Here is a 27109-nt window from a genome sequence, read left to right on the forward strand (position 1 = left end):
TGTCCTTTGCATATCTTGAGAACCCTTCATCCAAACTACTTCATACCTGGCAGGTGCTGGGGAAACGAGGAAGTGCAATGTCAATGTGAGAAGTTGTTTGGATGAGCGGTTCTCGAGAAATATAAAAAAATACCTAAAAAATAATGTTGGTTTGCTTCTTCTGCCCGTAGACTCAAAAAAAACAGAAATATGGACAGCGCCACTCTGCCATTGCAACCCACATTGTGGTCAGAGGTGGGGCTATATCCATAGTGTTCACAACTTGAAAACGTTCAAGAGACTTAAGCTCTAATATTGAACTGTGTAACGTTACTGTAAACAAAACGTGGCATGTACGTTCAAGACTTAGTGCTGGATGTATCAGGAACGTTCAGAAATACATAAAAATACCTCATAAACAACGTTGCTTCTACAACGTTGATTTGCTTCTTCTTCTGCCCGTGGAGTTAACGTACGGAAATAGGGACAGCGCCACTCTACCATTGCCACCCACATTGTTGTTAGAAATGGGATTACATCCGTAGTGATATGAACTACCATAGAGAATGAATTGAAAACATTTAGAGAGTTAAGCTCATGGATGTATTGTAAGAGCTGGATACAGTGCTGCTGCTCAGCCTTGCAGCCAATCCATGGAGGTTTTATATATATTTAGTCCGGTATCCAGCTCTTATAATACATTCATGGTATGCGCCAGCCGAGCAATTCTTATTGAACTGAATAAACACCATTTTCAGTTTGGTATCCAGCTCTTATAATACATCCATGGTTAAGCTCTATTGTCATTCTTCACACACAGGAACTTGGTATGTATGTTCAAGACATAGTGCAGGGTATCACAGGCACATTTTGAACGGGCACTACAGTTCATCTGATCAACATCAGTTCAACTCAAAATTGTAGTCTCTAGATATTCTGTGTGTAAGACATTTAGGGTACATGGGTAAATTATAGCATCTACTGACAGCCTGTGTGTAAGGTGTTTAGGGAACATTGGTAAATTATAGCGTCTACTGATGCATGTCTGCACCTGTCATGCAGACAGGCGTTTAGGGGACGGCACTGTTCTCTGTAGGTGCTGAGAAATTGGCCCGTTCTGAACAGAAATTTAGTACCAATTTTAAATAAATTTCAAACAAATTTCCTGAAAATCTGCAAAATAAAATGCAAATGAAACCCTGTTTTCATCCAATCCTGTTGTGTGAGTGCTAGGAAATAAACAGCAAGTGGTGCCAATTCTCCAGTCAGTGCCATTAAACCATTGCAGAAAAGAGGACACAACGAGATGACGTCATTTAAAGAGCGGCAGTCGAAGCTCAAATGATGGAAAACCATGTGGGAAATGGAGATATGACAGTTCTGTTTGTTTCATGTATTCATTTGAGGAATGTTACAGTCTGCTCATCACTTTTTTTGGGATGTTAAGGTTCATCTGCAATGTTAAGATTTCACTTTTTTTGAATTTCTGGCATTTCCACTCTGAAAATGCATAATAAAACAGATGGATAGCAACACACTTATTGAGTGTCAGAAGCAGGTAGATGAGTTTATCAGAGTAGGAATCGTCACCTACTTCCAAGGTGTATGGAGATGACATCTGTCTGCATGTTAAACAAGGTTGTTTTATCTTTGACATTCTTTAACTATAATGTTAAAATGTCAACAATATGTTTAAAGCTATGTTCTATTAATTGCTGCTAATGAGTTATTACAATTGTTTTTCCCTCCACAACAGCATGGAATACTATTGGCTCAAATGTATTCAGAAACTAATTTTGGTAGATAGTTTGTTTGAAATGAAAATGCTGATTGAGCATGACAACAACAGATTTTGTGGTCTGTTGTTTCCAGACTAATGAAGTGTACCATCTCAAACAATGTTTTTCTTTATGTCCATATGCTGTCGGCAGAAATACTCTGTGGTAACTTTTGTAGTTGGCTTCAGAGTTAAAATATCAGCCGCACAACAATTAGATATCTAAATCCCATGAGGATCATTCTTCAGCTCCTGTTTAGGGAATGCTTACAGACAAAATTCCATACAAGTTCAGAAAAAGACCAGTTCAGAAACTGTGCAGCCTTAAAATATACTAAAGCTCTTCATGGTCTGCTCTGCTGCATTACGGGAAGATCAGTGACATCAGCATGTTGAAGTTGATTGGTGTAAAGACTAATCAGCTTCACAGTAATGATTTCCTCCACATACTGACGCATTATTCTTAACACTGAAATGGATGGAGAGTCTTACCTGAACATGCTGTCACTGTGCTGGGTTCAGGGCAGGGATGAACAGGGTAGAAAACATCCCTCTCCCTCTGGATCTAACAGGGATAAGGAGACAGAGAAAGAAAATGAAGAGATTTATTTGATGAACAGCAGTGGTACATCAGCATTCATTTCATTCCATTGTTTGGAGTACTTTGTATATATTTAAAGGTTCTTTGTCGCACCAAAGTTTTCTGCTATGGTACCATCATCAGAACTGTGTGTGTATGATCATTAAAATAGCTGATATATCATATCCTATTCATTAACACAAATTGTCACTTATCCAGCCAAGAAAGCCTATGTCATACAGTAAAGCCACTTTGTCAGACAAGCTTCTTCTAAAGAACAAAAGAAGAAAACTTGTTGTCAGTCTTGTTCAAATGTTTCAGCGTGCATCGACTGACAAGTGCTTCAGCACCACCACCGATAGACAGTGTCAGGCCAGGTGCACTGTCTCAGCACCATGTCTTTCTTACACGGGAATAACATAAACATAAAATAAACACAGTGGTATACAACACTATATGAGGCCTATTCAAACATAACGTGGACAGTCTACAACACCACAGGCAGTGACACAGACAGTTGCTGAGATGCAGTAAGCATGGACAGTCTGACTGATTTCTTCATAACCAAAATTTAAGTTATTAAAGACTAATTATGGATGTTTCATTCACCAGTTGGTGTCTCTGCTTAGACTGCTGTAACGTTAGTCCATTTGTGTATCTCTCCATCCTCCATAGAACAAAATAATCCGAACAGATTAAGGAACTTTGTACATATCACGGTTCCTTTTTAAAACTTCATCCTTCACGGTGGCAAACCTGCCAACCACTTTATGTTTGTCAGTGTTTACGTCCCGCTCAACATACAAAAAAAGTGAGTTTAGATAGTCTGGCCTCATCTATGCATGAACGCAAATGGCTGTTAATGAGCCTCACATGGCTGAAACTTTGTTGCGAGTTTCATTCACAACTAACACAAGAAGACACAAATATCTCATATCTTGGCTAAAATTTTCAGCGAAGTTAGTCATGAACTTTGAATCGCTGCTTCTGCAGTCTTCACTTCCCGCAGAGTCAACAAGTGGAAATACAGAGAGCACCACTCTGCCATTGCAACCCACATTGTGGACAGAGGGAGAATTATATCCATAGTGATAAGAACTACCACAGAGAATGAATAGAAAAAGTTAAGAGAGTTAAACTCTACTGTTTCTGCTGTGCTGCCATGTTAGGTCACACACTACGTCCCCAGCGGGGCCCCTACTGAGCGTAGGTCCTGGGGCAGTCACCCCCTCTGCCCCCACGGTTGCTTTGCTTAATTGTGTGTATTCTCAGTGTCACATCAATATTATAACATGATGTTGGAACAGCGTCCCACCCACTGACGCCACATGTGACTGAATGCAAACACACTCCTACCCACACTAGTCATGTGCCTTTTATGTGTGTGTCTCAAATGTTAAGAGCTATAGTGTGAGCATATCAATGTATACCAGATTAACTACCATACTGCGACCACACACCGACACACACTACTGCATGCACACAGATCACAAGCAAATGATTGTTCCGCCCCTGCAACCAGACACAGCCAGTCCAGTGTCATGTCAGAGAAGTAGGAGGGGGCTCTCTGGGAGACTTCTGTATTGTATTATACACACATGCACAAAGGCTAGAAACTTTGTGCGCTTTGTGAAATTGATAGTTTTGTTGCAAGCAGACACACACAAATGATCCATATCTGAGAAAATATGGAGACCAAATTTAGCAGCTGTTCAAACAGTAGCTGGTTTGAATTGCTGAACAAAATTCTAACCGAATCCAAGTGTGACCTGAAGACAAATGACATACATGTACGACAGCAGAGACTGACCTGGGGTAGGGTTGATGGCATGCAAGATGGCATTCAGCATAAAAATGAACACTGCAAGGTTCAGTTGGAAAATAAATATTATTTCTGTACAACACCAGTCTGAACTCTACCAGAAAGATGTGATCTGAACCAGCTGTACGCACAGTCATCAAATCCAAAGGATAGTAGCTTATTTAAGTAAATACTGTGATTAACAATGACATTTTTACAGATCCACAAAGAGTACAGGAAAATGCGGAAAATAAAAGTTTTTAGGGATTTTTTTAATCTTATTTTTGTTTTGAATGTATAATAAATCACCCAATATATTGTTATCAGATTTTTACTTTTTTTTGTTATTGTTAAAGGTGGGGCTGTGTGATATGACCAAAATCTCATATCCCAAAATAGGTAATTTCATATCCTGATAATGATACATATCATGGGATAGCACAGCATATAGATCATTTCTGTAAATTCAATATATAAATGTAGTAAATATACATATATATATATATATATATATATATATATACACACACACATACAGAGAGACTCTCACACTGAGCTGAAAATGAAATGAGTGCATGAGTGCACATAAATTAGGTAAATAACATGAATAAACATAGTCTCTACTGCCTTTTGCTGTAATTTATGGTTGCGCTACTGCCTTCTGCTCTCCATGTGTGTGTGCTGCACACAGCGCTGCAGAGGAGAGACAGTGAACCAGGTGAAGTACTCGAGTTGACAATTACACTCGTTACATTACTGTAAGTGCAATAAAAGCTTTGTGAGTAAAGAAGAGTAATTTATTATTATAATCCGCACAAAAGATGGACAGGCTCCAAATGACGAAAAATACTGCCTTAAAGAGTGTGTTTTGCGACACAACGAAATAAACGACAGAGCATCATATGAAACGATAGACATCTTTTTATCGTCACACGATCTTTATCATCATATCACACAGCCCTAGTTATAGGGTGACGTGTGGTTTCCTGTTATACAGCACAAGAAGATGTATCAAAAAGATGGCCTTCCACAAACTCCTTCATATGTAGTTTACTCACTTCCCTTTAGCTTCTAATAATTTGCAAGTCATAGATGGCATCCTGTTCCATGTGGAGTCACCTTTACACTATGCTTCACACATAACCCTTTCCATCAAGGCAGCCTGAGGGCTGGTTGCCAACTGGTGCCTGCCCAGTTCTTTACATTTTGACAGCCTAAGAACCGGCTCTTAGCCAGGAAAACTAGTTCCAGAGCAGCACCAACTCTTTGCTGGTCTAGATGTTAGAGGGGCTGGGGGCCGGATTATCCTGACCAACCTAAACCAAAATGCATTGCATCTCTTCAGACTGCATAGTTTTCCTGGATTTTGAGCCACGCTACAAGCTGTTAATGTTTTTTCAGACAAGAAAGTAACCATGTAGATTCCCTATATGTGGTCAGTTTATCTAAATAATGCCTGTTTGGAAATTCACTGCAACGTTCTCAGATGTGAGGAGCCGCTGGCCGGGTCAGTCATGTGACACAGTCATGTAACTGCATCATGTGACTGTCTGCTTGAGTATACTTCAGTGTGAACAGTATGATGGTAATGGCATACTTAATTGTTCATTTAGTAGGCAGTATGCAATAGATACTCAATGAGTATGTAGTAGGCAGTACATTAATATGTGATTTCAAACACAGCCAAACTGTAAAGCATGGATGTACAAAGAGAAAATAAAGCTGTAATCCGGCACTGTTGTTGTGCTCAAGTTCTTCTTTCTTCCGTTTTATGACGGGTGGCAATCTGCATTATGGTGCATTACTACCACTCACTATGTTGGATTGTGAAGTGCTTTAAGTTAGTGTTAGTGTTGCTATGAAACTGGAAGCATGTACAGTTACATAACTACTTGGCTCTCCAGTCTAGGGCTGTCGCTATAACCGCAATATTGCAATCAAGCTATAGACAAGTCAACCGCAGTGGATGACAAGCAACTGCCACAACTGCACTATGTTGATGTTTTTCCCTTTTTTATGAGGCTAGGCCCTTCTAGGCACTTTAGTGTGTGTACTGAATGTTCTGCAGCTCCCCTGGTCCAAAGGATCCTGCCCGCTGTGCGCAGCATCTCACACACTGAGCACCAGCTGACCTGGTGCCCAGCCCTCATAACAGAAACGGGCTCGGGGTGAGCTGACAGGGGGTCGGTGCTCGTTTATATGTTGGGACTGGTGCTCAGCAAAACATGTTGCCATGTGTAAAGATGTTACACAGTGTTTGGACATACACCAACTACATTACTTGCCCACCGCCCCCACCATCGTTTTGCTTTTTTTATAGAAATATAACCCGTTTAGTTCATTTTCACATATCAGCACCCACGTTCATCAAATTACAAACTGTAATTTGTAACATACTAAACGTGTTATCAATACTTAGTCGGACAACGGACGCTACAATTATAAACATAAAGTGTCTGCTCTGTGACTGCCTGCAGCAGCAGCAGAGTTGCAGCACAGAGCAGTGTGAAAGTAGAGATGTCTGTCCTCTCTCCTGCTCTCTGCTGTAAACACACATAGCTGTTAGCAAGCAGCTGCTCTCATGTCTCTCAGTCATGTGCTTGTTTTGGGCATAAACTCTCCTGCTCTCTGCCTGCCCTCGGATGGTAGGTGGGTTGCTCTGGTAGCTGCAGCTTCACCGTCACACATGCTCGCTCTCGCTCTCGCTCTCGCTCTCGCTCTCGCTCTCGCTCTCGCTCTCGCTCTCGCTCTCGCTCTCGCTCTCTCTCTCTCTCTCTCTCTCTCTCTCTCTCTCTCTCTCTCTCTCTCTCTCTCTCTCTCTCTCTCTCTCTCTCTCTCTCTCTCTCTCTCTCTCTCTCTCTCTCTCTCTCTCTCTCTCTCTCTCTCTCTCTCTCTCTCTCTCTCTCTCTCTCTCTCTCTCTCTCTCTCTCTCTCTCTCTCTCTCCCTTATGCTACTTACACTGACGGAAAGCCTGCATACAATCTAAAGGCATGTCCCACCAGAGACTCCATTCATGGAGACTTGTCTGTAGGCTGACTTTGTTTCCTGCCACAACATGTTCGTCAAGTACTGCTGCTCCACATAATCTAGACTAACATACCTTGATTTTCACAAAAAGAAACAAAACAAAAATAAAAAACTCTAATATCACATAGACTGCATACTGCACTGTTAAGCCACCCTGAATCACCACAGGGGAAATTCCTTCACCACGACAGCCCTACTTCAGCCCATGGAAAAGCAAGCTGGTTCTTAGAAGGTTGCTAGTTGAACCAACTGCAAATCGGCACCAGCACCAGCACCAGCCCAGAACTAGAACTAGGAAAGGGGGTAACAGTGGCTCATGATTTGGATGTCCACTCTAAACTAACTTGGACAATGGAAGGATTAAGAGGGTGAGCAGACAATAAACCAAAGTGTGGTTTCAGTGCAAATGAAGGCTGGGGACAAACTACAAGAATACACACAAGATCTGTCCTCTGATCCTGTCTAAGTGTGAGTGTTTACAGATTAAACAGGAAGGAACTGATTGAAATATACTGTATATGTGTTAGTTATTTACAACCTAACGTGTTTCAAGCAATGGGTTTTAAATTGACTTGAGGATTTAAAAGTCATCCCACTGGTCTGTTGTGTAATTCCTGTAGGCTGAGCCATCAGAGTGACCTCATATTTAGTTGTCTGATTGTTAATCGCTGAAGCCAATGACTCCTTTGTCCACTTGTCTCAATGGATCTGTTATTCTGGCTCCATGTTCTGCCTGCTCTGTCTATTATCAACATCCTGCAGAAATGAGAGATCTGCACAAAAGAGCAACTCTCCAACACGCAGGCAGCATTTATCAATCTGCACCTGAGTTGCAGATGTTAGATGTTTGTGTAGAGTGCAGACAAACTCTCATTTTACTTGATCATATGCAAATTCAGGGAAATGTTTCTCACTCTAAATTTCTTAAAGAAATGTAGCAACAGAATATACTGCAGATATTTGCATGAACGAATATATGCACTTTTCAATGGATTTAGTGGTTTTGCTCTGCATGTGTTTGATGATGCACTCTGGCTGTTGAATATATTATAACTGTGACGGTCCTCTGACTTTTCCATGGCCCTTAGGTTTGTGTCTTGCCCTGGGCTGCTGTGTTTGTTTATTTCTCCCTTCAGGTCCAGGTAGGCGCAGACTGTATCAGTGCAACTGGGTGCACCTGGCCAGTCCATCCACAATGCATTTAGGATCAGCCATCCCCATTCCTTGGTCTCTCACTTCATCGCTGGCTCTCCCCCCTGCACCACGTTTTCTTTTGTTTGGTTGGGTTGCACTTCACTTTAGTTTACACCACACAACACCACACATTCACACATTCACTCACCAACACTACTGATCTACTGACTGACTATTTCATACATTAGATTAATATTTTGTTGCTATTTCTTAAAAAAATAAATATAATTGATAGATTTTGAGCACAACCGTCAGTATTTCCCTTTATTTGTCATAGCCTAACAGCTAGGTCATAACTAACATTGACACCTTGAGGAAGAAATCAACTGAAAATGCGAAAGAGCATCTGTTTAAACCATTTTGGTCACACTCAGAAGACAATTTTGAAATATTTTTGACAACAATTTGGTTCAACCTATTTCATTTATTTGTTTCTGCAAAATGTTGAATAGTACTATCTTTGTTCAGATTAACATCAAATGTAATTTGGCAAAGGTGGTGGATATTCTGCTTATGAAAATCAAAGTTAGTGAAATGTAGATCATATTTTGATGAGCTAGAACCCTTTTGTAGTAATACTGCATAGAAAATGTTGGATACAGTCATATGATGCATATAATACTGTAAAGACCTTCGCGTGATCTTAAAGGTTAATTGTTCCATGATAACTTGTGAACAGTATACAGAATATTTATTTCTAGAACAACAAAGACAACTTTGTCATACTTTGCTAACACTTAGGGCAAGATGTACTGAGGGTTTTGCATCTGTTTTTCAGGTGGAGATGAAACACACTCTGCCCTGTCTTGATTATGTAGTCTGCTGGATTTACTAACATCATGCAGTCTGCGACTGTCAATTTCGCAGGGAAATTCTCTGCCTCTGAAAAGCAGATGTAAACAGAGCGCAGATGGAATTTACAAGAGCTACAAAGCATTAAATATATCCTTATATATAACCAAAAATCTATTATTAGAAACAATTATTAGTGTTCATCAAATGTAAACTTGACCAGTCAATGAATTGTAAAATCACTACAGGCTGCCACCAAAATTTTCAAGACATGTATTTGTGTGTTTTGCTGCATTTATCTCAGTATTAACATCCATATCAACACATCTTATGTGTAATCTTGAGTAGTTCATCTCCAGTAGAGTTGAAACACGGACAAAAAAAATTGTAATCAAGATCTTGATGATCTAACAGAAATCTTGTTGCTGAAGTGCATCTTTGAGCTTCCTGCTGCCATCCAGGAACTGACTGCATAATGAGCCACAGCCCAAACTCATACACAACCACGGCACACATTTGCTTGATGCCTTTTTCTTAGTAAATCTGGCCATTAGTGTTTTTCTCTCAACCATTGTACAACAGGATCTGGTTATATTACAAATTGGAACCGATACGTAATAAACAGTATGTAAACCATTCATATGATAAGGATCGGTACATATAACTGATCATACTGTAACTTCTTTATATGAACTGATATACTGAGGACACAACTGGTCAATCTCTCAGTCTGTGGCAGATTGAGTCTAAGAACCAGTGTTCTTGTCAATATAATTTCAATAACTAAATCCGGTGGAAAAAAAAACCCAATAACATCATCAAATATTGTAGTTGTGTTTACACTGCAGTCTAGCCCTATTCAGTCCTCAAGATGAACTATTTATGCTGGCTGATGTGCCAAGTTGATACTTCTCTTATAGATAGCTATCTAGATAAGCTGGTTGGCTAGCTTACTGACATTCCAAGATCATCAATGCCTCCAGACAGGTAATAAGACATAAATATAATATAAATAAAAATGCTCTGTTTTGAATAATAATTTGTGTCTGATATAGTTTGTCGACAAACAAGTTAAATTAACCACTTCTTCAAGTTCTTTAAGACAACATCTGCTCCGTCTCCCTCACTGAAAAAAAATCTAAAAAAATCCATGAATATGTAAATATTGTTCATTGCAAAAATTTTCCTGCTGGGCACAAGATGTCTCGTAATTCACTGTAAAGTCCATTCTCAGTGTTTGTGCGCTGGGGGCTTCAAGTTTCCACATCACACTTGTGTAAGTCACATACTGGACAACGATTGGCTCTAAACTAGTTGTGATGTCACAAATCCTGTTTGTAAGGTACTTGTGTTAAACTGAGATTTAAGGTGAGCACAGAGAAACTTTGTTTATTTTTTTCTCCAGCAGATGAATGTGAAAAAGAAACTCAGCACATACATCATTCACAGTGTCAAACATTCAACTGAAGGAAGGATAAGCAAAACACATTTCTGAGTGGAGAGGGACTTCAAAGAAATTGGCCAAAATTCATTCTGTATTGTATTGTATTAAATTACATTTAAATGTAATTCTAAATTTCCTAGAGGGGTACACATCTGACCTGATATGTGCAGCATAGTCTGTTGGCTGATACTTAATGGTTCTTTGACATTGCACACAGCTCTGAGATACTGAGAGATCATGTCTGGACTTGGAACATCATCAACATGCCCATCCCAATTTCTCAAAGCCCAAGGTGATGTCTTGAAATTGCTTGTTTTGCCTGACCAACAGTCTAAAACCCTAAAATATCCAGTTTACTATTACATATGTCAAAGGAAAGCAGCAAACCATCACAATTAAGGAGCTGATAACAATGAATCTTTAGCACTTTTGCTGAAAAAAAACAAACAAACCCAAAAAACAGGACTCAGACAATTAATCAATCATCTAAATAGTTGCAGATTAATTTTCTGTTAATCGACTAATCGATTAGTTGTTTCACCTCTAACTGTATTTGCTTTCTTACTGACTCATTCATTACAGACATGTGAATAAGTGTGTTTAGGAAAGGTCCACATGGAGTGACTAGGTAAAGATAGATCTAAAAATGCTTCATTGGGTAAAAAAGTTAACGACTAGTCAACAACTAAAACTGGCCAGGACATGTAGATATTATAGATTGTAACCACTTCTGCTAGTCTGAACCTACTTTAGGTAGTGATTACCATTTTCTAAGCATGCCTTTCATCACCCCTATAAAATTGGGCCTGGACTGGTATTCAGAGTTTTACTTGTGTGTGGACAAAAATAAACGCACAGAATGAATCATAGAGCAAGAGTTTTCTGTAAAGAAAAGGGGTCCAAACACGTACCGAGTGTGCACAGCATTCTGTTGTAGCATCTCCATCTTCGCAATGGATTTCTCTCTCAGTCCATGTTGGACTTTGTATGAAAAATTTAAAATGAGGCCCTCCTCCTTCTGGGGAACTGAGGGAGTATTGAGGTGACCTCTATTTCTTACAGTGGAAAGTGTCACACTAGTCACTTTATAGTCAGTATGGATGATTGTCAATCACTGATGCAAAATACCAAATATATGGCAAGTGAGTATTGTGTGAAGATATTGAAGAAAACAGAGCCTTCCCTGTATTGTGATCTTTACTTTGACAAATACTGGTAAATCTGCCAGAAAGCAAAAAGCATGAGTCATGAGGTTTCCACAGTTCAGAGGCAACATATAGATGGTGCCTCAGCCTGACATGCTCATTGAGAAGTTATCTAAACCCTAAAATCTACCGTCAGACATTAGAGACCTCTAATGACATGTGGCCCTTGGTCTTCAGAGAGTAGGAATAAACAGCATGTTGACATCTTGCAGATGAAGAGAGGATATGAGCAGCGTGGGAAGAGAACACCATTGCTGTGTTTGGTGTGGCATATTGATGCATATCTCCATTTCATCTACCAGCAACTATGACCTGTAATTAACCTTTTTTTGGAGGTTTGTTTCACATATATATTAATCTCTTCAGCACACAGTAAATATGACATCCTCCACAAAATACATTAAAATTATTTCCTATTTCCTCCACCAGCTGAGCAGCTAACTTCTGGTTAGCTCTCTGCTAACTTGAATGGAGATAAAATAATTGAAATGTGCTGCTCTTCTAGACTTTCCAAATGTTATCGGACCGAATGGATTTTCTGGTAGTGAAAGGATTCATTTTACAGGGATTGTGATGCTCAAAACAATTTATTTGCCATTTTATAGCCGCAACAGCAGCGACAGAGTACACTACGGCGGAGCCTATAACGTAAGCACATATTGACAATGTTTTGTAATTACTCTCAGTGCCAGAAGGAGAAGACAAAAGTCCAGCAGTCCAGCTTTAACAACAATGACTGAAGCAACCTGTTTTCTCTCTCTTAGTGTCAGGACTCAAATCTGAACACACAAAGTGCTGGAACCATTCACTGTTTTAGAAATCATACAACATATCAAACAACAAAGATACTACTCAGAACTTCAGCTCTTTCCTAATGTTTGCCTAGAAACTAATGGAGCATGACTTTTTGAGGTGCAAATTTGTCAAGCCGTGAAGTAATATGGGCTAAATAGGGGTTTCCAGTTGCGGCCCAAACATTGCTTGCTGGGTGCTTTCCTCCTCCTGTCCTCCCTCCTCTGTCCTCCAGCCTGTGACCCACATATTGATCATCAAGGATGTTCCAGTCCCTTAAATGTGTCTCTAATTTGACATGGATGAGTCTTCCAGAGGAGCAAGGAGCTACAGGTGTATCCTATGTGGAAGTTTTTCCCGTACTGCAACACCCTGTATTACTGTAATATTATTATTACTGCATAATTGACATACCATAAATCAGACAAAGCACCTGTGGAAACAGGAATTAAAGTCTTAGTATAAAAAGGACAGACTGACTCTACCTGCAGCCTTTCACAAAATAGATTTTATTTTGAGCATTTTGAGCTGGTTTTATTGCCCCCTCATATCTGTTCTGCGCTTTGAGTAATACGTTTATTTTAATGGCCAGTTGGTGTTATTTCTACCAGTCACATTGACTGACGCTGCAGTACATCTATATGTGTGCCAATGGAAAGCCAAATGGCTCCATGGCAACATGGTACTTCCTGTGTGTCATCCAAAGCATGATGAAAAATCTAGTTCCAAAACTCAGAAAACTCTTCTTCTATATAAAAATGAGAGAAATAAAAAGAATAGGAGTGGAAACAGTACAAAGGTTGAGAATGCCCCACCAACCCTCTCCTCTGTCCACATATACGCTTTTGTGGTTTGTTTAAAACCTTTGGACACACACACATTTTAAATGACATGAACCTTTTTTCTCATAAAAGTTGCTCTAGAATATGTATAGTACCACTGACATGCAAGATGATGGCATTTCCAAGTAATCTGTTTAGTTCTGAAAATAACAACCAATAACATGCCAAGCTGAGACATATAATGATTGTGCTAAAAGCCTGTAGATACAGGGAGAGAGAATAAAAAAGCCTAGGGCTGAAGTGGAACCTCCATATTTGTTACAGAATTCAAAAATCAAAAACATTCCAATGTCTTGCAAGACATCATCATTAAATCTGACCAATGAAGCTGCAGATAAAACACACACACACACACACACACACACACACACACACACACACACACACACACACACCTACCTTAATTAACACCACATCCACAGTCCTCTCTCCTTTGGCACAGAAGCTGTACCTCCTCCTGTGTCTCTCATACATGCTGGCAGTTTCACCCAGTCAGGACTCAAGTCATTCCAACTGCAGCGATGTGCTAATAAACACACAGTGTAGCAACCATTCTGCAGGTTAACTAGAACCACTACTGTATCACACCTCTCTCCATTTCTCCACCATTTCTCTGCTCTCTTGACTGCAACTCTGTCAGAAAAACAAATAACGTGAGCAGCCGAGGGTGGAGTCCCCAGAACAAAAAAAAAAAAAAAAAAAAAAAAAACGGTCCAACTTGCAGTTTTCAGAATTGGAGGCTGTTGAATTTCTTGCCACCAAAAGAGATCCCCACCATAAATCAACTGAAACTTAACATTTGTGTATCACAAATTACCTACTGAAAAAGAGGGAAATTTGTCAAAAACCCTTACTAAAATTCACTTACTCTGGAATCACAAATTCCAAACCAAATCAAGATGAAAAGTCAACTGTTGGTTGCTGCATTAAAACAAAAAAGAAGCTCTGAGTCTGATGCATAATCCAATAAAGTCTACATATCTTGTGTTCCTTCTCTGTGCAGTTTGGGTTGGAAAATGAGCCTCTCTGCCCACATCTGTTCATAACACCGGCCCCTCCCTCCATCCCACTCTCTCTTCCTTTTTCCTTCAGGCCCTCCATTCCTCTCTCTCTCTCTCTCTCACACACACACACAGACACACACTCCACACATCACATCTGTCCTTCACTTTGAAATAAACTCCCTCTCATCCATTTGCTACCTCTCTCACTCACTCGCACAGTAACAATGGAGCTCTATCCGTTAAGTGCCTCTGCACTTCTGAGAGAAGGAGAGAAAGAATACTTTTTATCTGCTAGAAAAGGAAAAAAAGTGAATGAGTGGAAGAGTTTCTCTGCAACTGTGGTGAAAAAAAGGGATCCAGCAGAGAAAGAAAAAATGGCGACCATCTATGCATGGAGGTCTTTATGATGTTCTTCCAACAGGGGTATGGTAATTATAAAAGGTTTGCATGCTTCATTTATATGCTACTGTTACACCCACATGCATGATCAAAGTAAATTCAAACCCTCTTCAAATATTTGTTTTCCTTCATTAGATCAGTGAGTGATGGTGGGAGTAATACAGACCACAGCCAGTTCAACAGCCTAACAGTTGCTTTGTTTGTACTCCTTTTGTTTACAGTCACTCCATGTCTTAGTTAGGCATGTTATATATTGTAAAGTTGGGTAAATATAATTATTACACGGCTTTGTTGAATACTCGATTCTGATTGGTCAATTACAGCATTATACGGTCTGTTATTTCTGAATAGCTGACCACTGCTATGAATAATAGACCGTTGCTAAGGACACAGTTCTGTTCATAGACTCTGGAGGACCATGTCCAATCATATCAATCCACAGAAAGAAGTCCAGTAAAACTACCATCTACAGCTCATTTGCAACACCCTGTGGCAAAAAAAAAAACGTTAGAGATAATGTCTGTGACTGGGCACAGATGTGACGGCAGCCTGAAGAGCTACTGGGCTCCAACCATTACAGAAAGGGAAACATTTAGCAAGATCCTGTCCTCCAATCCAGGCAATGGTCGCAGATCTGGTGAGTGCCTCTCTTAGTTCCGTATCGCTACACACTAAGTTAAGTGATAAGTGGTAGTGATAATAGTAATATTGTTACCAGTTGTAACATTAGTAACAATTATGTTTCCAGGTGTGTCAACTGCAAAGCCCCAGAAAAAAGTAAACGTAGAGATGAATTTTCAGCTACTGGGAACAGGGGCTCATGGTGCTAAAGGACTAGCAGTTAATGTTTTACTCAGGGGCAAAGCGTGTCGCATAATTTGAGTTAAGCTCTGACTGTCACATAAACAATTTAAATGTTTTCTATTTAGGGGGATAAGATGTGTTAATATAATTTTGTTTGTGTCACTAGATTGATGGGTCAGGATTCTACCAGAATATGCTAAGATATTAGCCTCAGTATCCCACAGTGCTTTGGTCATGTTTTGTTGAATTTCCTGGCCTAGACGATTTTTGTTCTTTAAGTGATGTTAATAAGAATACAAAACAATATTGGGTTCTCATACCTAGCACTAGATGATGGTATTCATCAACTCAATTAGTTTGTTAGGTTTCTATTTTGTAATTAGTGGAGGGAGAATTTCTGTTTAGCAAGGTGCTCCACCTAACTACTCCTCACTCCATGTGGAGTGTTTTCAGCGTTACTGGAGTGGAGTATCAGATACTTAATAATTCAAGGAATGCTTTTGACTGAATTTCTTACCTTGGTTAACATATATGAGCCAAATAATGATGACTTTGAATCTTTCAGCAATTTATTTTCAATCTATCATCCCTCACAGTTCAATATACAATTGCAAGAGATTTCAATTGTACATTAGACCCCAGTAAAGATAGATCATTGCATATAAATAAGACCCATAATAAAAGCAGAGAAATTATTCATCAGTTTATCAAGACTTTAAATCTAAGAGATGTATGGGGGGGTTAGAAACCCTGAAGTATTGTTCTATTCTTGTTTCTCTAATACACATAAATCATACTCCCAAACTGATTACTTTCTAGTCTTTGCAGATTTGATCTCTAAAATTAAGGAATGTAATTACAACAGTATCTTAATTTCAGATCATGCCCCTAATAATGTTACGTAGATCCAGGGCTCAAAAAGGATCCACCAAAATAAAGATCTAACCTCCTTCCTTGAATAACAAATTAATATTTATCCACTTATTAATTATGCTCTGAACGGTACTCAGAGGGATAGTTAAAGCCTTCGAAATATTTTTGTGGCCTCCACCTAACTTTTGCCCTCCTACAACTTTATCCTGGAGGCCTTTTGAAAGCTCTTTTCCAACCATGGTGAATTCTTTGCAGTATTATGCACTACTAGTAGTGGAATCCTCAAAAAACAGCTGGTTTTATTCAGAAGTTATCAAAATCACTACGATTGATGTCAGATATTCACAGGGTATGATGACTTTCTATAGGCACTGAACCTGTTTGAATTACTTTGTCGGTTTGGACTTGGGAGAAAACTTTTTAACTGTGTGCAACTTTTGTATAAAGGGCCATATGCAGAAATAGTCACTAACAACAACCTATTCAAACCAATTAAAATCATCAGAGGGTGTAGACGGGGTTGCCCTTTATCACATCTCTTTTACACTTTCACTTTCACAGGCAATTGAGCCTTTAGCAAATGTAGTAAGAAATCATGCACTGATCTCGGGCATATGTAAAGGTCAACTTGAACATTGCATAGCTCTCTATGCAGACGACATCATCCTTTTTCTTAAACACTTGGGTGAATCTATTCCAGCTCTAATGGATCTCATTAAAAGATTTGGCAATATTTCTGGTTACAAAATCAATAGCCCCAAATCATCCATTTTGCTGTTTAATTCAGTTGAGAGAGATAACCCATCCGATTATGTTGGTCAATTCAACTACTTTGAATTGACCAGTTTGACAGTTTTACTTAGTTAGGAATTCAAATTACTCACAGGTTAGAAGAAGTTGTACAGGCTAATTATACCCCTTTTATAAAATCTATTTGTGAATCAGTCGATAAATGGTCATCACTTCCAATTTCCCAAATACATAGAATTAATATACTGAAAATGAATATTCTCCCCAAGCTAATACATCTCTTTCAAAACATCCCCCTGCCTACTCCTCCAAACTTCTTTTCTAGATTAAAGAAATTGAACTACAGCTTTATATTGAAATATAGAAACCCCAGACTTTGTTGACCCTTCTGTATTTGCCTTATGATAGAGGAGGGCTACAATGCCCAAATTTGGCGTAGTATTACTGGGCAACTCAAGTTAGAACTATGAGGTTTTACAACTCTACAAATTACGTACACACTCAAAGACAAATTAGAAAGACTTCAAAGTATATAGGGCCCATTTATAAACTATCTTAGGGATAAGGATTTATCTCATTGGACGAGTCTGGAGGAGGATAATTATTATATCTTCTTTAATAATGGTTATAAACATTTGTTGTAGATGATTGAGTGCACTCCAAGTGATTACATTGAAGTATTGTAAAAGTGTCCATTGTTATGTACCCCCTCAGGTGTTTGCTCTTTTTATAAAAAAAAATATTATTACAGTTTGTTCATCAATATGTAGATATTTATGCATATATTAGCTATATGTTTGTTAGTAAGTATTCATACATGAAGGGAACTGTATGACCATCTAAAACTATTCACACTAAACACCAAGGAACAGGTCAAAAACCTCAGTGTTATTATTGACTCTGATCTAAATTTTGAATGTCACATTAGAAACGTGACCAAAGTGTCCATTTATTATTTGAGGAACATTGCCAGAGTCAGACTGTTCCTCTCCTTGGCAGACACAGAAAAGTTAACACATGCTTTTATCTCCAGCAGGTTGGACTATTGTTATGCCCTCCTGTCTGGTGTGTCTAAGAAAGCTATTGGTCAGTTACAGCTTGCACAGAACACAGCAGAATGTGTTCTGATGAAAAACCAGACAGAGAGCCCACATCACTCTAATTTTAAAATCCTTACCTTGGTTACCTGTCCGTTACTGCATTAGTTTTAAAATTCTTTTATTAGTTTTTAAATCACTGGATGGCTTTGACCCATCTTATCTAGCTGACATGGTTTAGATCCTCTGGCTCTGATCTTTTGACTGTTCCTGAGGGCAGAACCAAAAGACAGGGAGAGGCAGTCTTTGTTAATTATGCCCCAAATCTCTGAAACAGTCTGCCTGAGGATTTGAGGAGCTCTAAATCTGTTGACACTTTCAAATGAAATCTTAAGACACATCTTTTCACCATTGCTTTCTGCTGAAGCTTTAAATTTTAATCTGATGGGTTTTTTTTTTTTTTGTTTGTTTGTTTGTTTTATTGTTGCTATCTGCTTTTATTCTGAGCACTCTGTACTGCATTTTATGCATGAATATTGCTATACAAAGAAAGTTGTTTATTATTATTATTATTATTATTATTATTATTATTATTATTATTATTATTATTAAAGAAGTAAGTTATGGTTGTCACATACCTCTTCTTCTTTGACAGTAACAACAACAACAACAACAATAAGAAGAAGAATAAGCGAGGCTATAAAAATGTTCAGGAAAATTGGCAAAGAATGTTGGGCTATTAGCAGCTTGACAACAGAATGTCTGGTATCTGCCTACAAAAGGCCTGTCAGTAATGCAGTCCAGTCACGTGTGTGTTCAGTGTGTACAGGCTGCTGATTCTTCAGTTGATGAAATTCGTTCTCAGTAAGTAGAAGTGTAAAACACTGTTACTCACTAACTAGAATAGAGCTGCAACTTACAGCCAATAAGTGGAAACAATCAAATCCATCTGTAACCAATCAGCAGCACATAAACACAGCAATAACCATGGCAACAGCTGTACACCATCCAGCTGTGATGCAGAGAGAGAGGGAGAGAGAGAAAAGGAGAGAAAGATTCCAACATGGATTGAGCAAGAAAGAGAATGACATCTGGAAGTAGTTATACCTGCTGTGACCACAGGGAGGCAGCAAAGGACAGACACTCACCTCTCATATACACAGAAAACACATGCTGCAGTGATAATGAGAGAAGGTGAGTGGAGCAACAGTGTTATGGTTAGAGGTTCACTTCTCACTGCTGTAGACTTTGTAAAGGCTTTCACACTTACAGTCCAGACAGAAAGTATCTGGACAGTTACTCAGGTTTTGTTCTTCAAGCTCTGTGCTTCAGCACATTCAATTTGAAATAAAGTAATGGGTGCTACATTTAAGCGCCAAGTCTCTCAACACAAGATCTGTGTTTGGGATCATTTCAAATACTAAAGGCTTTTAACCTCTTAACATCCACTGGGTTGCCGGCGACCCACTTAATCCAGTTGTAAGCAGCTTAGCATCACACAGTAATGAGTAAAAGCAATTGGCACAATTTGGCCACTTGGAGAAGTTTTGGAGAGGTTCGGGGACACCAGTGGCACCGCAAACTAGAAACTCGCTCCGCTAAGGTTAGGCCTAAAGGTCTGGAACTTAATATAGGTGTGGTTGACAAGATGTGGAAGGTATGTGGTGACTTGCATAGTTCTGGCATAAAGCATGTCCTAGTTAATACATGCATTTTTGGACTTACAGTTATCTGTTATAATTGTAAGTTATAACTTCGGTGAAAATTCAAAAAAAAAAAAAAAGAGTGGATGTTAAGACGCTTTAGATATGTAACATTAAGTAATAATATTTTTAAATAAAGTATGTGAAATATGTTATATTATGTGTTGATATGCACATTTCTAAATATCGGCAGATACAGAATTATTACACCTTAAATTATCTGTCTATTAACAAGTGAATTATACATCTGGATCAAGCTGTTTTGTTTTGATGTGCTATCTTTAGTTTAATTAATTTCTCATACTGTAACTTCTTTGATGTTAATGCCAAACTTTGTGCATTTACTCTTTTAAATGATTTTGGCATTTACCTTTAATGAAGAACATTCTGAATAGAATATTTTTATCTAGGTGAATAAAGTAATATATTATCATCTTCTGTCATCTCTACTGCATTTTCCTGTTTATTTACACTTCCTCCCCTCTCGGTCTCTGACATTACATCATGCAACTCAGCCAAAACACAACGTGGTGAGGTAATCCTGCCCCCACACACATACAAATATATTCACAGTAAGGTCCAGGCCCTAAGGTTCCCATATCTCTACATGTGACCCTGCTGGTCCGGGAGACAAGCTACTGCGTCACAAGCAGACATCGGAAAAGGATTTATATGGTTATATCTGTGATCTTTGCTTGGCCTGGCCTGGTTTTAACCTCGAAAGTCTCGGAGAGTACAGCTAACTCATGTTCAAGCTGCACAACTAACTGCCCCTTTGGGACAAATAAAGAAATTGATTGATTGATTGATCATCTCGAGTTTGCAGGCAGAATCATGTGACCTACAAGTTTGGCATATAGCTAGTGCTCTTATCTGGAATCTTATCTTCAGGCAAATTTCCATAGGTTTGCACTGCAGCCTGATTCGTTACCCACCTAGACTACTCTGTGAGCGATGTTTTATTGTGCCAAAAGTTCACTTTTCCAAAAAACAAATGAGGAGGGAGAACATTTAACACTGTTGGTGTACTCCCTAGAGTGAGATACTTAGTTATGTCCACAGGTAGCACAGTGGAGGGATAACCACACAACAGATAAATGAGACTTGAAAGCAGCAACTGGAGAAAGGTCATAAGATCACAAAACAACATAATCTCAACTCAAACGTCCACTTATTAGCTTTTCCTGAGTTTACCACCACATCTACCATGACATGTGGTCAATAGGTAGTTATTCTTTTACAATTATAGATAATATTATATCATACACCACACTGTTTGATTTCATTTAACACTGTACATTAACAGATACACTATTTTTTATTCAAGTGTGGTGAGATCTTCAGATATAAAAAGCCAAAAATCCACAGAGGCAGATCTGTTGTACAAGATAACCTGCCCAATAAAAACATGATCCTTACCTTTACCTGTAGACAAGCCAATGTGATATCAACAAATGTTACTTATGGAATTATATATTATGTTTAAATTACTTTCAATGTCACTAGTAAATTACTGAAGGGCTTGCCTGGACACACCAATCAACTGATGAGAAAATCCCTGCAGGTCTAACAGCTTTAGTTCAACTCTGAATGGATCAAGTATATTTGTATGATAAGAAAATGGCCTTGTGTTTCAAACTGCATATGAACATCTGTTTTCTAAACGCTCTGTGTTAACTGTGTTCACACTCCATGGAATGAAGACTATTGGACAGAACAATTTCAAACAGGAATTTCACACATCAGGAAATATTTTGACCATAAATCTGTCTTCATACTGTGAATACTGTATTATTGTGTTCTAGTGGTTTGTAGTCTAAGACATACAGAACGTCTAACACACGTTACCCTGAACAGAAACTCACGTGCAGAGTGTGTATGCTGTCTGAATCGTTCCTGGTCTGTTGAGGCTCTTCTTTTGCTGCTGGGAATGTTTCTGTGGAGAGGACAGAGAACATTACTTAATCAGATTATAAGAAGTATAACAATATGTGTTTGTCAGTAACTTTGTCATCCATGTTATGGTAAATGGACTGTACTTGTATAGTATAGTATAAGACTTTCTAGTCTTCCAACCACTCAAAACACTTTTTACACCAAGAATCACATTCACTCATTCATACCCAACCTGCCCATCAGAGGAAATCTAATCATTCACACACATTCACACACTGATGGCACAGCCATCAGGAGCAATTTGGTCCAAGTATCTTGCCCAAGGACACATCGACATACGGACTAGAGGAGCCGGGAATTGAACCGCCGATCTTCTGATTGGTGGACGACCTGCTCTACCTCCTGAGCCACAACCGCCCCTTATTGAAGACAAGGTGCAATCAAATCTGTTCCTAAAACTCATATCAAAAATGACTGTTTGCAGCAATCACACAATTACAAGCAGTGTTGCTTAGGGATGGGTGATACCAAACTTTTTTTAATTCGATGATACAGATACTGATAATTTCTTAAATAGGTATGTGACTTTTCAAAATAATGGTCATAAAAAAAGATCTTTACACTTAAAATCAAATCACATGACATATACCAGCCTTTAATAACAAATTTATTACGAAAGCAATTAAATAAAAATGTTTGTGCTATTAAGTGTAACACAAATGTCCTGTATTTTACAGAAGTACAGTACTATGATTACATAATAATAAAATAAATAAATAATTATAGCATTGATATGAATAAAATAAATTAAAAACAACAATATACAAAGTGCACATTTGCACAAATCTTATTGATTTTACTTAGATACTATTTAATTTGTTTAATACTAAAAACATAACCTCCACCACTTCTTTGGCAGAGGTAATAACTATTAATATGCTTTGCTTATCTGAAAACACTCCTGCAACGTCTTTTGTCAGACAGAGGGTGGTGCAGGAGACTTGGATGTATGGGCCTCTTCTTGTTTTGTTCAGCCTCCTTTTAACTTTCAGGGTGTGTTGTTTTTAAACGTTTGAAGAGGTTACTTGCGCTGCTGCTGTGTGGCACTCTGGCAACAAATAGTGCTGTATTTTTATCTACAGGTGAAAAGTAGCACCACACCATGCTATGTTTCCTTTTTGCCGTTCTCTCACAGGTTTGATGCGGAAGTGTGTGCACATTGCACAATCGCACATAGTGTGTGCGCTCAGTTCTCATATCACATAGGTTTCCACAGTCATGTGACAAGGGATAGCTAAATATGTCAGGGCTGTTTATTGGCATACAAAAGTACTGAAAACATTTTCAAGTAATGCATTTTTCCGTCAATAAGATTTGAAGACTGATAGTAGCTTTAATGTCAACCGTGTGGGCATTGATTGACAGCTGTGATTGACAGCTGCTGCTCTCAGGGACTCGCACTGAATCAGATTTTTGTTCCAATATTTTGGTAAGTTAGATGTTACTTAATTATGATACCTGCCATGTTAGCATAATTTAGATAGGTGTGTTTCCAGAGCGTGAAAGGCTACACCCTGCACTCCTTATTTGGAAGGTTCTGGCTCCAAAAAGAAAAAAGATGGCGCTGCAACTCTGGGCTTCAAATTGGCTCCACTGAAAACCAACAGGTGATGTCACAGCTTGCTACGTCCATCTTTATATATAGTCTATGGTTCCTGCCTTTATGGAAGGAGGTGATGTGATAACTGGCTTATTACATGCCAGGTGACATTAGACGCCTGCACAGTGCTGCTTTAAAGGTGCTTGAAGAATTGGAAGCACCATCCAGAACAGTGTAGTATCAAGAAAGGCACAGCAAGGCAAATTTGTAGACAACAGACATTAGACAAAAGACCTGTTGTGTCATCTTCTTGCTTTACTTATGTATGTAATGTTGTTGATTGTGTCTTTGGCTGTGAGTTCAGTCAAAACCCTTTAATGTGCACAGCAGTGCTGTGGTTGAAGAGATATAATGTAGATACTGACAGGAAGCTGCTGCACGGTTGGCCTGCTGATTTCTAAGTATATTATATACTCCTTCCGAGTCCTATCTGAGTCGGAGACAGCCCTAGTACTCTTAGATGAGTCAGTAGAGTTTCGGGTTATAATAATTAGGGGGTAAAGTGGAAAGCTTCAACCTGACCCAGGCTTCTAGCCTGGAAAAAATGCTGGAACATTCTGAACATTCAGGGCTGCCACTCTGGCTGGCTGTTGATTTATTGTAATTGTAACCTGCCTTGGTATCTATTCTCTGCTCACTGCAGTGGTTTTGACTACAGTGAGCATCAGATTCATTCGGTTGATAAACCTGAAAAGAACTCCCTTAATCCTGGTCTATGATGTAATCATGGTATCTCTGGTGTCATCTTCACCAGCACCAACACTGCAGCACTACTGCTTTCTATTTGAATGAACTGTTTTGGCCACTAGTAGAGATTCAGATGGCAGAACAGTTTTGTATGACATATCTAATTCTTCATGTCCATCTGCCCATTAGTAACTTGTGAACTTGGTAATAGAAATTTGACAAAATAATCCAACTCACGGTCTGCTTACTAGCTTTTTCCTGACCAGTAAGTGAGTAAGTGTTTTGTTAAATTATGATTTCTGAGGTCAAGAATGAACTTTCATGTTTAACTTATAAGCAAACAGGGATGGAAAGTCCAAAAAGTCCCATGGACGAAATCGTAACAGCTACTGAGCTCACATGTCAACAGATCCATCTCCATGACATCTGAGCAAACTCCATCCACTGATGATGACCATAAGATACGGTTGAAGTCTCAGAAAAGAGCTAGAAAGTGGAACCTGAGTGGGGATTGTTTAGTCAAATCCATCAACCTTGTCTAGGAGAACCTTCATTTGAAGACTGCACTGTTTCCTCCTTTAGTATGGTTCATTTCAACAGGTGGAAACAATGACTTCAGGTCTTGAATGTTACCAAATGACTAAAAAATTACGATCTCTGACCACTTCCAAGAAAGCTGTGGTTCAATTCAATAGAGAGAGTTTTCCCTACAAACTAAATTCTACGACTTATTAGTATTTCAGCTACATTTACACTGCCATTGCAGATAAGGACAGGTTGAATCAATTGATCAGTCGATCAACTGATCAATCAATCAATCACGTCATTTGTCCCCAAGGGGTAACTGGTTGTGCAGCAGTGTAACACAACATAGGTTAACATAGGCATATTCAAATATGTTTATGGGATTAAAAGGTAATTCTGCATTATTATGATATGGCTTTTACACAACATTTTGGACTTGAACAGAAGGCAAAGTGAATTTTAGACATGGCACAATTACATACAAAGTGTATGCAAAAATACAACAGAAAGGAAAGATAGGAAAAATGCAAATTTGCCCAAGGTGGCGCAAACTGGCACAAATATGCGTCTGTGCGAGTTGAAAATTAAACTTGAGCGAAAAATCGCTTGTGTATCACGAGGCTTTATGGATGTACTTCATAAATGTACAGAGAGTAGAGGGGGAAAAGAACAGAGACTGTAGGAAAATAACAGAAAGAATCACAGTTTCTGTTGAGTTCTGAGTTCAGTCAGAGTTTGAGCTAAAAAAAAAAAAACACCCAGAAACACTCCAACAGACACAGTTGGTGTGTCCGTTGCTAGCTAGCTTGCAGTTAATGTACAGTTGTTATTTTGGCTGTTTGGGGCAAATAAACACAAATGGTCCAGTGGTCACACTTGCACGAGAAACGCAAGGAGAAAATGTATCAGTGGATTCACTGAGAGGAGAGTGGACGACTAAATAAGTTTTAAAATCCATCAGTGATGCAGACTATGAAAGGACTGGTGCACCAGGTGCCAAATATCATCAAGCATTGTCTCTTCCTGTAAATGTCCTGTCATGTCAGAAAGAAGTTGAAAGGAACATGAACATAGAAGTCATCTCTGTCTGAATGACAAAAGCCAATACTTTAACAGATGGATGAAGCCAGAAATGTTACATATTCCATGTCTTAAAAGGGATCTAAACTACCAGTGTGCTCTACCTGTAACAATAGCATTATTTACTAGTCTGAACTGCAATCTCGATATCACAGTTTGTATGTAGTAGAGATGGTGTGACAAGTACAATAACTTGTACCTCAATAAAAATGACATATGTTATTGACAAGATTAACAGTAATGAAGACAGGGTCAGATTGGCTCAACCACAGGACCTCGTTGCAGTGAGGCATCAGTGCTAACCACTGAAGCACAGCACCGTCCGTACAGGAGGGGGTGACAGACAAATAAGGGAAAGAGTGCGCACACATACACACACACACACAAACATACACACAGCAGGTCAGTCACTGCGTCACCACTACAGTATTAGAAGATGATGATGTAGCTATGCATCACTGTCCGGGTATTAATTACACACACACACACACACACACACACACACACACACACACACACACACACACACACACAAAGTATTCATTTTATTTTCTTGCAGTTTTAGTTTACTAGTTGGTCATAGTGGGTAACACTCCACACACACAAAACACATCCACACACTGACACACATACACACACCACAACCATTTCTCAGACTACCTCTAGTTTCGCTGTCCACTGTTAAGTCTTGATGACATCATGAGGTTGCCTGGATACCATGCCCCATTGCCCCATACAAACACTGGAGCAACATCAACAACTGTCTCTCTCTCTCTCTCTCACACACACACGAGCACGCACACGCACGCACACACACACACACACACACACACACAAACGCAAACATTTTTCCACTGTGTCTCTTGGCTTCCCCCTATTCACTCTGAAAACAAAGCTACTATCTAACACTGTTAAAAATGGAGGGTGAAATAAATGAGTCACTAAATGTCAAACACAAAATACATGACTCACAGCCCTGACCTTAGCAAAATGACCCAACAAAGATCAATGAGATAGGAAAGATTAGGACTGTCAGAATCATTATTTGAATGAGGGCCATTTTCAAAATGCAAGAGAAACTTATATCATTAGAGTCCTAACAAGTTGTGGTGAATATTCCAGTCAATGACCGCTGACATGACAAGTACCATCTGCAAATTTTGACATTAATTCCATGAGTTAGCCAAATAACAAATTCCACTCTTGACCTTTTCCAGGTTAATGCACTCTCTACAAGCAGGTGTTTTTACTATTTTT

At 39.0% G+C, this 27109-nt stretch overlaps 1 protein-coding gene across 6 annotated transcripts in view; it reads right to left on the bottom strand.

The window, feature by feature from the left end:
• Positions 1 to 27109, bottom strand: part of akap13 (A-kinase anchoring protein 13) — a 166450-nt gene that overhangs the window by 58450 nt on the left and 80891 nt on the right. For all 6 annotated transcript variants that reach the window (XM_067588653.1, XM_067588652.1, XM_067588654.1 and 3 more), the window contains exons 11-12: positions 21870 to 21940; positions 2249 to 2321 (exon numbers count right to left, since the gene is read on the bottom strand). In XM_067588653.1, the coding sequence (XP_067444754.1) occupies positions 2249 to 2321; positions 21870 to 21940 (144 nt within the window). The remainder of the gene's footprint in view (positions 1 to 2248; positions 2322 to 21869; positions 21941 to 27109) is intronic.

This window comes from Thunnus thynnus, chromosome 5, assembly GCF_963924715.1.
Source record: "Thunnus thynnus chromosome 5, fThuThy2.1, whole genome shotgun sequence".
Classification (NCBI taxonomy): domain Eukaryota; kingdom Metazoa; phylum Chordata; class Actinopteri; order Scombriformes; family Scombridae; genus Thunnus; species Thunnus thynnus.